Source organism: Erythrolamprus reginae, chromosome 10 (assembly GCF_031021105.1).
Source record: "Erythrolamprus reginae isolate rEryReg1 chromosome 10, rEryReg1.hap1, whole genome shotgun sequence".
Classification (NCBI taxonomy): Eukaryota; Metazoa; Chordata; class Lepidosauria; order Squamata; family Dipsadidae; genus Erythrolamprus; species Erythrolamprus reginae.
The window spans coordinates 33,691,767-33,709,367 of record NC_091959.1 but is presented as its reverse complement, the minus strand read 5'-3'; the positions used below and the strand labels follow the sequence as shown (position 1 = coordinate 33,709,367).

General features: G+C 47.0%; 1 protein-coding gene across 1 annotated transcript in view; it reads right to left on the bottom strand.

The window, feature by feature from the left end:
* The window catches only part of LOC139172885 (scavenger receptor class F member 2-like), a 74,641-nt gene continuing 57,040 nt past the window's right edge, over window positions 1-17,601 (bottom strand). Inside the window, 2 exon segments of the mRNA XM_070762169.1 lie at window positions 1-2,124; window positions 9,646-9,798. Of these exon segments, the coding sequence (XP_070618270.1) occupies window positions 1,028-2,124; window positions 9,646-9,798 (1,250 nt within the window). The 3' untranslated portion in view covers window positions 1-1,027.

The following is a 17,601-nucleotide window of genomic DNA, read 5'->3' as shown; positions in this document are numbered from 1 at the left end:
TAGAAATACCATCCTTTTATTTGAGGAAGAACCAGATAGAGCCAGGCTGACCCTCAAAGCATCGTCACTGCTGCCCCCACCCAGCTCTCTAGAGGAGGAGGAAGACGAAGAGGATAACGAAGAAGAGGATGAGAAGGAGGAATAGAAGGAGGAGGATGACGAGGAAGAGGAGGAGGAAGACGAAGAGAAGGAAGAAGAGAAGGAGGAGGAGAAAAGGAGGAAGAGGAAGAAGAGAAGGAGGAGAAGAAAGAAAAGGAAGAAGAGAAGAATAGGAGAAGGAGGAGGAAGATGAGGAGAAGAAAGAGGATGAAGAGGTGAAGTAGGAAGGGGAGGAGAAGAGGGAGGAGGAGGAAGAAGAGGAGGAAGAGAAGAAGTAGGGAGGAGAAGGAGAAGAGGAATGAGGAGGATGAAGAAGAGGAGGAGGAGGGAGGTTGTTGCATTGGATAGTCCAGGAGACTGATCAGAGGCAATCCAGGCACTTGGGGAACACAGCCCACCGCCTAGCTGCCAGGAGGGGCCTCAACCAAGTAGGACTCTTCTGTTTGTCATCCGCAGATCAGCTGGCAGCAGCCCCTGCAAACCCCCCCCACCTCTAGAGTCTGCCCTCGCTTCCCAGGGATTGTGGCCCCCTCCTCCAACGTAAAGGCTCCCTCCCACTTTAAAGGACGAGAAGTTTTTCAGAGGTGACTGGAGCTACCCCTCCTCCAAGAAAAGTCCTGACTCCCCCCAGCAGCCCAGTCTCGGCCCCCCTCCCTGCCCCAAACCCACCCCAATGTCTGTGAGGGTCTCCCTGGAGGTCAAGGGGCAGAAGCACGTCTATGCAGTTATAATGCCAGTTTAAAGAAAGCCCCCCACCCCCTTCCTGCCAGAGCCCGGCGCCAGCGCCAGGTCCCCAAAAGCCCCTTGGCCCCTTCCTGGGGAAGCCCATTCAAAGAGAAGTGGTGGCTCTCTTTGAGGCGGTGTCTCCGCCGGCCCAGAGAGCAAGTGCGCCCCTCTGGTCCTGGGAGAGGTCCTGCTTCCCCCTCCCCTATTGTACAGTCTGCGGGGTGCTTACGGTCCCCTCCCGGCCCTTCTTGCGCGGCGGCTTCTTGATGGGTGTCTTCTTGACCACGGGGGTTGCTTCGGGACTGCCGCTGCCAACGGTGGTCTGCTTCTCCCCACTGTTAGGCTCGGGGGAGCTGGGCCCCAGTAGTTTCTGCAGCGGGGCAGAAGTGGGCAGCAGCGGCTTGCTGGCCTTCTGCCCTGATGGGGTGGCCGACTGCTTGGCCTTCTGTGGGGGTGCTGGCTTCTCCCGCTGGGCCGGAAGTGGGCTCATACCATTGGGTCGCGCCCCTGCCTCGCCCCGCTGGAGGCTCTGGGTCTTTTCCTTCAGCTGCGCAGCCAGCAGTGTGGCAGCCTCAGAAGAGAAGCCAGGCAGTGCCTTGGGCTGCGCAGGGCTCCGGGGTGCCTCTGTTGGCCGCCTCTCTGCAGCTGGGGGCCCCATCCTCTTCAGCACAGAATGCAGGGAGCCGTTGAGGTTCTCGGCGGGCTCCAGTCCAGTCTGGCTGCGCTGCCTGGCCTGAGCGGGGCAGGGATGGCCCTCTGGGCTGCCAGGCTCCTGGGGCGGTTTGGGGGCCCTCTCTTTGGCCCGTGTGGCTTCACCAGGGCTCCGCTTGCGCTTGGAGGGGCCAGGCCGGCGTTCCACTGGCAACTCGGTGGCGGCAGGTAGGGAATTGCTCTGGGCCGCATTATACTTGTGGTGGATCCAGGATACTTTGGGCTTGGTGGAGGGGTCTGGCGGGGGTGGCTTGGCCCGCTCTGGGGAGGGGGGCTTGGCCAGCCTGGGCTCCCCCACCGGGGCCTCCTCCTCCTCTCGGGATTGCTTGGAGAGGCGCGCAATGCGGGCGTAGAGTGCGCCACTGACCGAACCTGAGCCGCAGGATGAGCGCTCGCTGTCCGATGACTTGAGCAGGGGTGCCTCACCACCATCCGCTGGTCCTGGGGAAGTCTCCTTCAGGAGGGTGTACTCGCCTGCCTCCTCTTCCGCTGATGCTACCATTGACGCTGCCGGCCCCTTGCGCAGTGTTTGTTGCGCCTTTTCCAGGGTGCTGCTCTGGGCCGAGATGCGCTCCTTGTGGTCGCTCTCTGTGGAGGCAAGAAAAGGAGAGCGGTCAGGGGAGCAGGTGGGCTGTGGTGGGCTTGGGAAGGGGATGGACTGCAATCAAGTCAGTCTCCCTCTCTTTCCCCCTTTCTTTCTCCCTCCCCCAACTTTCTCCCTTTTCCTCTCTCGCTCCCCTTCTCTTTCTCTCTTTCTCCCTCTTTCTCTCTCTCTCCTCTCTCTACCTCTTTCCAATCTTTCTCTTTGCCCCCTCTCTCCCTCTCTCCCCCCTCTTTCCCCCCTCTTTCTGTTGCTCTTTTTTCCACTCTCTCTTCCCCCTCCCCATTCTGTTTCTTCCTCCCTTTCCCCTTTCTCCCTCTCTCTCTTTCCCCCTTTCACTTTCTTTCCCTCTCTCCCTCTTTCTCCCGCCCTCTTTTCCACCTTACTTTCTCTCCATCCCTCTCTCCCCTCTCTTTCTCTCCCTCTCCTTCCCCCACCTTACACATGCACAAAATTACTCCCCTCTGAGCCTCTCCAGGAGGCATTGGGAGAGACCAGTTGTCAGAAGCTGCAGCAGAGAAAAGACTTAGAAAATATATTGCTAGCCATCCTGAGAATTTCTGCTCTCTTTAAGGACAAACCCCTGAAAAACCAAATCTGAAAAGTCTCTAGCAATCCTTGGAAATTTCCTTAAACACTCAAAAGAGCCACAAACCGAAAGGCCCCCTCCCTATTCAATTCTGCAGCTGACTGGAAGCCCGGTTCCCCCACAGTGCAGTGTCATTTTCATCTGTCGACAGAAGTCTGGTTCCCCCACCATAGAGTCTCCCCCTAAAACAGGGGTAGGCAAAGTCCACATGTCATAGAAAAGCCAATTTTGCCTACCCCTGCCGTAGAGCAGCGTCATTTTTCCTTGTACTGACCGGCAACAGGGAGCCACAGCAGTGGAATGAAAGAGCCACATGTGGCTCCAGAGTAGTGGTTTCAGGATTTATTTATTTTTTAAAGGGGGAGTTGGTATGCAAAATCCATATTAATAAAAATGTAAATGTATATTTGTTAGTAGGGGCTAATCTTGAAAAGTACTTCACCGATTGCTTTGAAATTTTGACTCAGCATTCCAAATGAATACAGCCCTTATGACATACCTATATTATATAGATATCACACCTGTGACAGGTAACAACAGGTCAAAAACATAGAATTCCCTGGTGAGAACCATAGGAGCTGCATTTTGATTGGCTGGTGAAAAGGCAGGTAGTTGTTTTGCATGGAGACTGATGCCAAACATAGGCACATTTGATTGGCTGCTGATCAACTGCCATGCTGACCAATTGGCACATGAAAGCCTCATCAGAAAATAAAGTAATCAGGTTTGGCTGCAAACCACCCATCCTTGGAGGAACCAAGAAACCTGCGAGGTAGGCCGATCTTATCATATTTTGGCAGATGGGTCTGGCCTCCAATTGAGCAGGGGGTTCCGAAATTTAAACATGCACTTTCTCATTTCTTTCTTTTCCACTTAACCAGACTGTGACACAGCAACGCATGGCCGGATAAGCTAGTTGGAGATAAAATTTAACAGCCTGAACTGAGTTCATGATGCTGAGTTTTTTTTTTTTTAAATCAAGATTAGCAAACATTTTGTTTTTTTTCAATATTGAGTCTGAGGCAGCCACACATTTCCCTAAAGAGCACTCCTGGCAACAGTTGAAGGCACAATTCCTCTTCCAACTCTGGTGCCAAATTGGAGACCGCTAGATTACGATGTTTTTGAAGGAATTTTTTTTTGGGTTTTTTTTTTTTGAGAAATATGTGTGTGTGGCTTTTGTACCAAAAGCATTTTGGAAGGTTTGAAGTTTCTTCACACACGGATATCAGGCATATTATTTCCCCAACAGAGTTAACTCGCTTATTACATTAACTCATTACTTGGAAGGACACAATAGGTCTTTTTTTTTTTAAAGCCAATCGAACGTTCCAGTCATACACACAAAATCCAAGGGCACGGGGTGAGTTGTCATCAGTATGCTGATGGTACTCAGCTACACATCTCTACCCCGTGTCCACTGATCAAGGAAATGGAGCACCTCCCTTATGATACCAGGCTGCAATGCCTCGGTCTCTTCAGCCTTGAAAGATGGCGTTTAAGGGGTGACTTGATCGAAGTACATAAAATCATGCATGGGATAGAAAAGGTGGATAGAGAAAAATTATTTTCTATGTCACACAATACTAGGACAAGGGGGCACTCCCTAAAGCTCATAGGTAAGAAAGTGAGGACAAATCAAGGGAAATATTTCTTCACCCAGAGGGTCCTTGGTTTATGGAATTCACTTCCAGAAGAGGTTGTGACAGCTGTCAGCCTTGATAGCTTCAAGGCAGGATTAGATAGATTCAATTCAATTTATTAGATTTGTATGCCGCCCCTCTCCGAAGACTCATGGATGTATCATAGGTGGTTATTGAAACGGATTTCCATGTGCCGCCTCTATGTTGGTGGAGGCAGGCAGGATTCCCTTGAGTACCATTTGTTGGGTGTCAAGGGAAAGGGAGGGTCTTGCCTTCTCTTTCTGCTCAAGATCCCCATGGACAATTGGTGAGCCACTGTGGGACACAGAATGCTGGACTTGGTGGGCTTTGGCCCGATTCAGCAGGGCTCTCCTTAGGTTCTTATGTTCTTATCTTTCGGCTGTGGCGAGGGAGCATTTGCCCAGGTTTGCCTGGTGCAACAGTTGCGGCCCTAGTCTCTACTCACAGTCACTCATGCCCTTATCACCTCAAAGTTCGACTATTGCAATGCTCTCTACATGGGGCTACCTTCAAGGAGCGTTCAAAATCTGCAAATTGTGCAGAATGCAGCCGTGCGAACAGTCATGCCCCCCCCCCAAAGTACGCCCATGTTTGTTCAGCACTCCGTGGACTGTATTGACTGCCAACTGGTTTCCAGACACAATTCAAAGTGTTGGTTATCATCTGTAAAGCCCTACATGACTTTGGGCCAGAACACTTATGGGACTGCCTTCTGCCGCATGAGTCCTAGCAACCGATTAGATCCCCCAGAGTTGGCCTTCTCAAGGTCCTGTCAACTAGACAATGTCGTTTCGTGGGGCAAAGTGGAAGAGCCTTCTCTGTGGAGGCCCTGGCCCTCTAGAATCAGCTCCCCCCAGAGATTCGCACTTCCGCAAGATTCTTAAGACTCATCTATGCCACCAGGCTTGTGGCCACTAGACTCTAGCTCCCTGGCCAATGAATGTGTTGAGTAAGTTGACCGAATGGGAGGTTGAAATTATGGAGGTAAGGATGAATATGTATAATGAAAATAAATTGAAAAAACTGATGGAACGATGGGAAATGGTGAGTGGTTATATGACAAGTAGAATTTGTGATCTAGCCATAAAGAATAAAATAGAATCACTCTTTGATATGTAAATAGAATGCAGATTCAAGCTTAGAAGAATATTAAAGATGTTAGTACAGACCCTCCAATTGGTGGTGGGGTATATATGTATGTTGTCAGGTGATGGGTGCACCTTCACAGGACACTTTTTATGTTGTATGTATGTAGTCTGTATGTTTTAACATTGAAAACTAATTTTTAAAAAAGGGAATGACTATCTTTTTATGGCTTGGGTTTTTTTTAGATTATAAATTTAAATTAATTGGATTTAGGATGTTATATATTGTTCCATTATATGTTGCAAGACACCCTGAGTCCTTGGAGAGGGGGGGGCATAAAAGTCCAATAAATAATAAATAAATAATAAACACCCTATGCCAGAAAACAAAAAAGCCAACTGCAAACTAACCAGGGTTAGCATATTAAATGGTGTATCTATGCAGACAGTCCATTTCGAGAGGTTGGAACCTGGCAGCTTCTTAAAGTCAAGGGAGGGGCTGGCTGTCACGCCAGGATCCGAAGTGGAGTTTGAAGTGGGGCGTGTGTTTGTGTTTGTGGTGTCTTTTGAGAGCTGGCTGGAAACCAGGGAAGGGAAGACACCCTCTGAGATGATGAATTGTGACAGCAAGCTAGGGTCAACTAGAAGAGGGGCGGATCCCCGATTCTGCTGCTCCCAGTGCTCTGTGTGCACAGCTTTACTTCTGTGGGTGCGCACACATGCGTCCCAGTGAGATTTTGCTTCTGCGCATGAGCAGGAAACTAAAACTCATGGGATGCATGCGCGAGAGATTCTGGCGAATTTTGGGCTTCCGCACATGCGCGGAAGGAAAAAAATCACCGAAATCTCTTGCGTGCATTTCCTTGTGAAATTTTGCTTCTTGCACATGGATGCATGCACCCGCAGCAGAAGTAAAGCTGTGTGCAAAGCTCAGTTTTCACTACCAGTGCGCTGTCCTTATCCATAGTGGTAGCAACCCGATAGTGGTCTCCAACCTTGGCAAATTTAAGACTTGTGGACTTCAACTCCCAGAATTCCTCAGGCAGAGTTGGAAGGCCATTTTTAAAAATAATTTTTTATTGATTTTTAGTAACAACATACACACTACATAAAACACGGTGCATAGTGATATGTGTTCCCGCCACCCAACATCATTGGTTCAAACCCCTCCACCAAAATGGGGGTGTACTGAATTGTAATGTTTTAAACCAAGAACATTAGCATATTTACAAATTATAGAGTGATTCCAGTTTATTCTTTATACCTTGGTCTTGATTTCTGCTGTCCTTAAAACCTCTAACCCTGCCCAATCTTCCCATCAGTTTTTTTCACTTTATTTTCATTTAATCGTATTTGTTGTGGTTAGCTCTGGCCCAGCTCCTGCCCCAAGGAATGTGCAGGTGGATGTGGGGGAAACATCCACATGCCGCAGGCCTGTTTTGCTCCCGATGGAATCTGCCGATGAAGCCTCCTCTGACCAAGGAAGCATGAGTGACAGGGAATAGGGGAATTTGGCAGACAGCCCAGGAGGAGATCAATCATCTGTATCATCCCTGGATTCTGAACAAGAATTAATGACACATCCACGCATGCGTAGAGTGATGCATAGGAGACAACAACTGAAGGATTATTACAAGAGAAAATGAGGCCACCTGTGGTTGGGTGGGGCTGCTGTAATTAGTGCTACAGATAAAAGTGCAGCTTGGTGTTTTAGCCTCATGGCAGTTTATCTGATTCATTGTTTTGTCAAGATCGTGGTTTTTGTGCTGTTCAAGATTGTGTGTGGACTCTCTGGACTTTAGAATTGGACTCAATTTCCCAGTTATTGGGTGAGCAATTGGATTGCATTTAACCTGTGCCTTGTGTATACCAGAAAATCCCTTTGACATTCAAAAAGGGAGCTGTTTCTGTTTTTCTGTTTATAAAAAAATTTGGGTTTTCCTTTTATTGTGTGGTGTGTGTCTTCCTGGACTAATTACCCTGTAATTACGGGCGGTTGAAACACGCCAGCAGAACAGTATTCATTTTTGTATCCATAATTTCAAACTGAATTTGTTCCACCATGTACCGGTACCAATTTTGTATTGTCCGTTTTGTTGCATCCTTCCAACCTAAAACTGCTTGAGCGCTTTCTCTAGCTGCTTCTTTAATTTCTCTGAATTCACCCATATATCACTCATTACTAATACTGCCATCTCCTTTGGAATCACCCATTTTACGTTTAACATCCTATTAATTTCTTTTTAAAACAATAGTTTTTATTATATAAACATTAAAAACAATAAGACAGTACATAATTTATTGTTTTACAATATCCTATTAATTTCATCTTGCACCTCTTTCCAAGCAGAGTTGGAAGGCCACAAGTCTTAAAGTTGCCAAGGTTGGAGATCCCTGTAAGTAGTGAGTGGGGGGAAAGCAGGGTTGGAGAGGAAAAGTTTGTTTCCACTGAGAGGGGACCCTTATCATGTTCGTGCCTGCCCACAACCCCCCCCCCCCTAAAACATGCCAAAGTAGTCCTAGATTTTTCATCTTGTACAAAGCAAGCAGGAGTTAATTTCCACTGGCGGGAACATCTCTTTCCGGTAATTATGGGGTTGCTTTTTTCTTTCAAAGTCACACATGTGTGGCCCAAGAATTCTTTAGGCATTACAGGGTCCCTTTGTGAAGGGCTGTTATTTGCTACAAAAGGGCTGCGGTGGAGCTGGGACGGAGTCAAATTCCTCGGCTCCCTGACGGTTGCCAAAATAACAGAGCAAGCAGAAGAGGAATTAGGAGCTCAGATCCTATGGGAAGCTCCGACCGCGGGCCCAACAGCATCCAAAAATGCACAACGGAGACTCCAGCCTGCTTTGCTCCTGACAACAGAGGCACCCTTCTTAATTGCAAAGAACTCCAGCGGACTTATCAGCATCCATAACTTGGGCATCCTCCTCGATCCATAGCTGACCTTGGAACATCATCTGTCGGCTGTGGCGAGGGGGGCGTTTACCCAGGTTCGCCTAGTGCACCAATTGCATCCCTATCTGGACAGGGAGTCTCTATGCACAGTTGCTCATGCCCTTATCACCTCGAGGCTCGACTACTGCAATGCTCTCTACATGGGGCTACCTTTGAAGAGCGTTCGGAAATTACAAATTGTGCAGAATGCAGCTGTGTGAGCAGTCATGGTCCTACCCAGACATGCCCATATTTCTCCAACACTCCGCAGACTACATTGGTTGCCAATTGGTTTCCGGATGCAGTTCAAAGTGTTGGTTATCACTATAAAGCCCTACATGACATCGGACCAGGTTAGTTACAGGACCATCCTCTGCCGCTTGAATCCCAGCGACCGGTCAGGTCCCACAGAGTCGGACTTCTCCAGGTCCCGTCAACTAGACAGTGTCGCTTGGGGGGACCTAGGAGAAGGGCCTTCTCTGTGGGGGCCCCGGCCCTCTGGAATCAGCTCCCCCCAGAGATTCATACTACCCCCACCTTCTGCCTTTCATAAGAACCTTAAGACTCATTTATGCCGCCAGGCTTGGGGTTATTAGACATTGATCCCTGGCTGATGAATGCATGGTGGGTTTGTTGATTGAATGGATATGTGTGCATTTTAATTGGGTTTTGGGTTTTTAGATTTAATTCTTAACTTTAATTAATTGGATTTCGATGTACATTGTCTTTTTATATGTTGTAAGCCACCCCGAGTCCTCGGAGAGGGGCGGCATATAAATCCGATTAATAAAACAAATAAATAAATAAGTAAATCCTAGTCCACAGTTTTTTCACGTCTGTAGTGCAGGTAGTCCAAATAGATAAATAGGTGGATGGATGGATGGATAGATAGATAGATAGATAGATAGATAGATAGATAGATAGATAGAAAGACAGACAGACAGACAGACAGACAGACAGACAGACGGCCCAATTTTGGCATTGGTCCCCAGCAACATGTGTGTGTGTGTGTGTGTGTGTGTGTGAGTGTGTGTATGTGTGTGTATACACTCTTACAGATTTTTTTGTTATCCCAACTTTTCCTAATAACCAGCCAAGGAAATGATGTCCTTCTGGACTAAACTCTGCTCTTGGTGCCCGCTGACTATCACTTTTAGTGGCCATATCTGAGCTGTCTCAAGGGACGACTTGCACGATCGGAGTCTGGCTTGTGCTAGGAATTCCACTGACCTTCGTGGGGCACGCAGTAGACGGGTCCTTCGTCCGTGGTATCGAAGGAAGAGAAGGAGCCCCTGGATGACCAGGAGGGTGATGGCTGATCGACCACAGAAGGAGGTTCAATGAAGCTACAGTTCAGGGTATTTTCCAAGTCATGATGAGCCACTGCGAGACACAAAGGTGGAGAAGGGAGCTCCAATCAAATCAAATCAAATCAATCAATCAATCAATCAGTCAATCAATCAGAATATAGCTAGGGTGACACAATAGTTGTCTTATCCCAAAGGTGCTTTTTCAAGAGGAACTGGACTTTCTGATTTTTCTTTGAAGACTTTGTATGAGATATTGGACCTAGAGGACCTCTGGTTTGAAAGAGGGGGGGGGGGGTGTCAAAAAGACCATCTACTGTATTTTTGGGAATATAAGATGCACCTAGATTTTAGAGGTGGAAAACAAGGAAAAAGTATTCTGAACCAAATGGCGTACTAATATATTATTTAATAAAATAATACTGTATCAGGATACTTTTTACAACCATGTATACTTTTCACAAACTTCAAACTTGACAGTTTTAAGACTAGTGAACTTCAACTCCCAGAATTCCCCCTCCAGTCATGCTAGATTGTGTAATTAGAAGGCAAAAACAGCCCACTTTTTGCTAAAAATAGGCCAGTCTTCGCCCCCCCTTTTTTTGCAAACATTGGGTGGGCAAAGGGTCTGGGGAACCTGCAGACAGCTCTTGGGTTCTGGGGGAATGGCAAAAATGCCCCCATTTTTGTGAAAAACAAGCAATTTTCATTCATTTTTTCACAGAAATTGAGACATTTTTGCCTTCTCCCAGTCTGCAGGTTCTTGAGACCCTTTTCCCACCCCATTTTTGTGAAAAAATGGGCGAAAAATGGCCTAATTTCACAAAAATGGGCATTTTTGCCCTTCCTCAGCACTTAGGAGCTCTCTGCAGGAGAGGGGCAGGGCTTCAGGACAGAACAAAAAAAAGGCTGCATTTAATGTATAAGATGCACCAACTTTTCTACCCTCTCTTAGGGGGGGAAAGGTGCATCTTATACAATGGTACCTCTACTTAAGAACTTAATTCGTTCCGTGACCAGGTTCTTAAGTAGAAAAATTCGTAAGTAGAAGCAATTTTTCCCATAGGAATCAATGTAAAAGCAAATAATGTGTGCAAGCCCATTAGGAAAGAAATAAAAGCTCGGAATTTGGGTGGGAGGAGGAGGAAGAAGAAGAAGAGGAGGAGGACAGTTGCTGTCCAGAGCGAAGGGAGCGTTTCTTTTCTCTCGGCATTGGCAGAGGTTTATTCCCTCTCCAAGCGCCCAGAGAAAGGAAAACGCTTTGTTCACTCTGGACTGCCAAAGCCTCCTTAAGCGCCACCGAAAGGCTCCTTTGGCAGGCTAGAAAAGCCTGATATGGATGGGATTAAAGGGGGAATAGCAGGAAACTGGTCGGGCCTTCGTGCAGCTGTCAACTTTCCTGGGCAATTTTTCCGGGCTTGGGTTCTTAAGTAGAAAATGGTTCTTAAGAAGAGGCAAAAAAATCTTGAGCACCCGGTTCTTATCTAGAAAAGTTCTTAAGTCGAGGCATTCTTAAGTACCACTGTACTCCGAAAAATACGATATGTCAAAGTTGAACAGCCTTCTCTTAACAGAGGGGGAAGGATACAACATCATTTATCTCCTGTCTACAACACAGTCCTTTCAGCAGTTCCAAGAAGGCTCCACACCCATCTGCAACACTCAGGTGATCCTGAAGACCAGGTAAATCTTCAGGTGACCTTAATGACTTACTAAAAGAATGCAAACCCCTCCCTTCCCCACCATCCAGTCAGAGCTGAAGAAGCTTCTGGGATGAGAAGCAAAATGCCTTCCAAAAAAACTCCAGAAAGTCCAGTTGCCTCTTGAAAAAAGAAGGGACAACCATGACACAGAGGGCTGAGAATCTCCATAGACAGATGGTTGACAAGAAGAGATTCAATCTAAAATGAAGGAGAAATTTCCTGATGCTGAGAACAATTAACCAGTGGGAAGGTTTTATCTCTAAGTTGTGGGTGCTCCAACACTGGAGGTTTTTAAGAAAAGACAAGACACAGAACTAAGATCCATATACCACATTGCACAAAGAGCAGACTTTTCAGGGGCTAAGTCTATTTTGGAAATTATTATTATTATTTATTAGATTTGTATGCCACCCTTCTTCAAAAATTCGGGGTGGCTCACAGAATAAATGTCTTTGGGCATCGTATTGGGAACATTTCAAGTGACCACAGAAGTCTGAAAAAAGATACAACAGCTTCAGAGACACACAGAACTTCAGAGGAGAATCAGAACTGCAGAAAAAAACAATGGCTGCCAACCTGCCTTCCATCGAGGACCTGTAGACTGCACGAGTCAAAAAGAGGGCGCGGAAAATATTGACTGACCCCTCGCATCCTGGACATAAACTGCTTCAACTCCTACCCTCAAAATGTCGCTACAGAGCACTGCACACCAAGACAACTAGACACAAGAACAGTTTTTCCCGAACGCCATCACTCTGCTAAACAAATTATTCCCTCAACACTGTCAAACTATTTACTAAGTCTGCCCTACTATTACTACCAGTTTTCCCCTCATCATTCCTATGACCCATTTCCTCCCACTTAGGACCATATGACTGTAACTTGTTGTTTGTATCCTTATGATTTATATTAATATTGATTATTTCCTGATTGCTTATTTGACCCCCTATGACAATCATCAAGTATTGCACCTCATGATTCTTGATAAATGTATCTTTTTCTTTTATGTACACTGAGAGCATCTGCACCAAAGACAAATTCGTTGTGTGTCCAATCACACTTGGCCAATAAAGAATTCCGTTCCGTTCCATTCCATTCCATTCTATGGGGTTTGAAGTCAGATCTTTTGCCCAGGCTTTGAGCCATTCTGGCAACTGTTGTGGTTGGCTCACAGCCAGCTCCTCTGCTAACAGGTTTTGAGTCAGATGAGCCAGGTCCGTCTAAGCATCAGCGACCTTTGTGGCTGTCGGAGTATTCTGACAGTGAGGGGGAAGGAGAGATGGAAGCTGAAGGTTGTAGAGAGATAGAAATGGAGGCCCCTGCAATGCCTATGGAACCCTCAGCTAAGGCTTTGTCTGGGTTGGATGAGGAGGGGGTGATTAATGACCCCATCCTCAATGTACGTGTGCAAAGGATTAGGGGGAGACAGGAACAGTTGCTCAGAGGCAGGAGGAGATCTCGATCACAGCTGAGAGTAATAGGAAATTCAGCAGCATTCATAAAAGGGGAGGTTTGTGGGAGTGTTCTTTGCAGGAGTTATCGTTCGTGGTTTAACAGAGAAAGAGAAACAGATCTAGAGTTTTCTCTAAACCAACATCCTGCTCCCTTGGAGAAACCCAGTTCAGAAACTACAAATTGTGCAGAACGCACCCATGCAAGTGGTCTTGGGCCTCCTAAGGTATGTCCATGTTTATTCAGCACTCCGCAGACTGCACTGGCTGCCAATTGGTTTCCAGACGTGATTCAATGTGTTGGTTATCACCTATAAAGCCCTACATGGCATCGAACCAGATTATTTACAGGACCGCCTCCTCCACATGAATCCCAGCGACTGGTTAGGTCCCACATAGTCGTCCTTCTCCAGGTCCCGTCAACTAGATGTCACTTGGCAGGGCCTAGGGGAAGAGCCTTCTCTGTGGGGGCCCCGGCCCTCTGGAATCGGCTCCCCCTGGAGATTCGCACTGCCCCCATCCTCCTCACCTTCCGTAAGAGTCTCAAGACTCATTTATGCCACCAGGCTTGGGCCGATTAAATCTTGGCCCTGGCCAACAGATGATTGTGTGATTGTTGTAAGAATCGGTGTGATTGATTTTTTTAAGTAAATTGGGGATTTTAGATAGTCATGACATTTTATATTAATTGGATTATTTTTATTGTAATTCATTGCTTTTATAGGTTTTAAGCCATCCCGAGTCTTCAGAGAGGGGCGGCATAGAAATCCAATAAATAAATAAACAATTTATTTATTTTATTTATTTATTCTATTTTTTAATGCGGCCCTTCTCCTTAGACTCAGGATAGCTTACAATATGTTAGCAATAGCACTTTTTAACAGAGCCACCATATTGCCCCTACAATCTGGGTCTTCATTTTACCCACCTCGGAAGGATGGAAGGCTGTGTCAACCTGGAGCTGGTGATGAGATTTGAACTGCCGACCTGCAGATCTAGCAGTCAGCTTTAGTGGCCTGCAGTACTGCACTCTACCCTCTGCGCCACCTCTGCTCATTAAATATCATTCAATAAATAATGATTTATTGAACAAATCCCAACATTAAAACCCATCTCCCATGGTTTGCAGACTGCAAGAGAGGAGGCTTCATTTCAGGTTAGCAGCTGGCTTGTTTTAGTATTTTGCACAGCCTTGAGATCCTGCCACAAGAAAAGGGGAGGACGGTGTTCCTGTCTCTCTCTCCGTTTCCTGGATGGAGCATCTGGCTAGCAGCTGTCCGAAAGCGGGGTCTGAAACTGGCTGGCTGAATCTGACCAGATTCATGTTAATCCCGGGCTGAGGATTTAGGGGTAGTGATTTTTGACAATCTCAAAATGGGTGAACAGTGCACTGAGGCGGTAGGGAAAGCGAGTAGAATGCTTGGCTGCATAGCTAGAGGTATAACAAGCAGGAAGAGGGTGATTGTGATCCCGCTGTATAGAGTGCTGGTGAGACCCCATTTGGAATACTGTGTCCAGTTCTGGAGACCTCACCTACAAAAAGATATGGATACAATTGTATGGGTCCAAAGATGGGCTACAAAAATGGTGCAAGATCTTAAGCATGAAACGTATCAGGAAAGACTTCATGAACTCAATCTGTATAGTCTGGAGGATGGAAATGAAAGGGGGGAGGGCACGATCAGGGGGAGGGCACGATCAAAATATTTAAATATGTTAAAGGGTTAAATAAGGTTCAGGAGGGAAGTGTTTTTAACAGGAAAGTGAACACAAGAACAAGGGGGCACAATCTGAGGTTGGTTGGGGGGAAAATCAGAAGCAATGTGAGAAAATATTATTTGACTGAAAGAGTAATAGATGCTTGGAACAAACTTCCAGCAGACGTGGTTGGCAAATCCACAGGAGCTGGATTTAAACATGCCTGGGATCAACCTAGATCCATCCTAAGATAAAATACAGGAGAATAGTACAATGGCAGACTAGATGGACCAAGAGGTCTTTTTCTGCTGTCAGTCTTCTATGTCAGTGTTTCCCAACCTTGGCAACTTGAAGATATTTGGACTTCAACTCCCAGAATTCCCCAGCCAGCATTCGCTGGCTGGGGAATTCTGGGAGTTGAAGTCCAAATAACTTCAAGTTGCCAAGGTCTGGAAGCACTGTTTTATGTTTCTAGGATGGGCAGCGGGACTGGCTGAGATGCTCCCATTCTTAAGCAATCTGCCTTGGATGGTGTCTCCGTGCAATTCGTCTCCTCTTCTGGAGCGCCAGCGGAGGAGAGCGCAACCGCACGCCAGAGGCCAAGGGGAAAAGCTCTCGCTGCCATTGTTTATACAAAATCTCCAACCGGCAGTCAACGCCAGGAAACGCAGACACACAGAGTCATTCAGTCGGGGTCTCTCCTTCAGAGAAAAGGGCCTCTATGCTCGCGAGGGGAGGGAAGCCAACCCCGGCGTGCTACTGTAAACACAGCTCTGAGGATCATTTCAGGAGGGGGAGGAAAAAAACAACCTTCCAGGGGCTTTGGTGCTGCAGCTTTCAGGACTTTTCCCAACCGTATTTTGCCACGAGATTTGGAAAAGGTGAACGTAAAAAACGTCATAATGCCAAAACTAGACAATGTCGTGTGCCATGGACAGCTGTTTCCCTCTCGCCACACTTCAGGAAAGCCTGCTGAACCCCCTTTTGCCATGCCTGGGGTTCAGGAAAGCCTGCTGAACCCCCTTTTGCCATGCCTGGGGTTCAGGAAAGCCTGCTGAACCCCCTTTTGCCATGCCTGGGGTTCAGGAAAGCCTGCTGAACCCCCTTTTGCCATGCCTGGGGTTCAGGAAAGCCTGCTGAACCCCCTTTTGCCATGCCTGGGGTTCAGGAAAGCCTGCTGAACCCCCTTTTGCCATGCCTGGGGTTCAGGAAAGCCTGCTGAACCCCTTTTTGCCATGCCTGGGGTTCAGGAAAGCCTGCTGAACCCCCCTTTTTTGCCATGCCTGGGGTTCAGGAAAGCCTGCTGAACCCCCTTTTTTGCCATGCCTGGGGTTCAGGAAAGCCTGCTGAACCCCACTTTTTTTGCCATGCCTGGGGTTCAGGAAAGCCTGCTGAACCCCCTTTTTTGCCATGCCTGGGGTTCAGGAAAGCCTGCTGAACCCCCTTTTTTTGCCATGCCTGGGGTTCAAGAAAGCCTGCTGAACCCCCTTTTTTTGCCATGCCTGGGGTTCAGGAAAGCCTGCTGAACCCCCTTTTTTGCCATGCCTGGGGTTCAGGAAAGCCTGCTGAACCCCCTTTTTTGCCATGCCTGGGGTTCAGGAAAGCCTGCTGAACCCCCTTTTTTTTGCCATGCCTGGGGTTCAGGAAAGCCTGCTGAACCCCCTTTTTTGCCATGCCTGGGGTTCAGGAAAGCCTGCTGAACCCCCTTTTTTTGCCATGCCTGGGGTTCAAGAAAGCCTGCTGAACCCCCTTTTTTTGCCATGCCTGGGGTTCAGGAAAGCCTGCTGAACCCCCTTTTTTGCCATGCCTGGGGTTCAGGAAAGCCTGCTGAACCCCCTTTTTTGCCATGCCTGGGGTTCAGGAAAGCCTGCTGATCCCCCCTTTTTTTTGCCATGCCTGGGGTTCAGGAAAGCCTGCTGAACCCCCTTTTTTTGCCATGCCTGGGGTTCAGGAAAAGCACCCATGATGATTGGTTGATTTTTAAAAAAATAATTGTTTTATCTTTGTTGTAAGCTGCCCTGAGTGGCCGGCATACATATCTAATAAATAAATAATAAATACATAAATACTGAGCATGCGCAGAAGCAGAATTGCACAAGGGGACATATGCAAAATGTTGCAATGTGAACCAGTGGTGAATGTAAGTGGGACCTACCACTGATCTGAAATAATAGAAATGTTTGACATGGTTTAGGGAATGGAGCCGAAGATGGATTAATTGGATTCTGCCAAGAAAATCCAGGGTTTCATAGAGCAAACACTGACAGAAACCTAAAAAGATACACAGATATATTTTGTAGAGTGGTGGGCATTTGACACAAGCCCAAGATGCAGTTTAATGTTTCCAAATGTAAAGTAATGCACTTGGGCAAAAGGAATCCTCAATCTGAGTATTGTATTGGCAGTTCTGTGTTAGCAAAAACTTCAGAAGAGAAGGATTTAGGGGTAGTGATTTCTGACAGTCTCAAAATGGGTGAGCAGTGTAGTCGGGCGGTAGGAAAAGCAAGTAGGATGCTTGGCTGCATAGCTAGAGGTATAACAAGCAGGAAGAGGGAGATTGTGATCCCGCTGTATAGAGCACTGGTGAGACCCCATTTGGAATACTGTGTCCAGTTCTGGAGACCTCACCTACAAAGAGATATGGATAAAACACGGGCTACAGAAAGGGTGGAAGGTCTTAAGGATAAAACACATCAGGAAAGACTTCATGAATTCAATCTGTATAGTTTGGAGGACAGAAGGGAAAGTGGGGACATGTTAAATATGTTAAAGGGTTAAATAAGGTTCAGGAGGGAAGTGTTTTTAATAGGAAAGTGAACACAAGAACAAGGGGGCACAATCTGAGGTGAGTTGGGGGAAAGATCAGAAGCAACGTGAGAAAATATTATTTCACGGAAAGAGTAGTAGATGCTTGGAACAAGCTTTCAGCAAATGTGGTTGGTCAATCCTCAGTAACTGAATTCAAACCTGCCTGGGATAAACATAGATCCATCCTAAAATAAAATACAGGAAATAGTATAAGGGCAG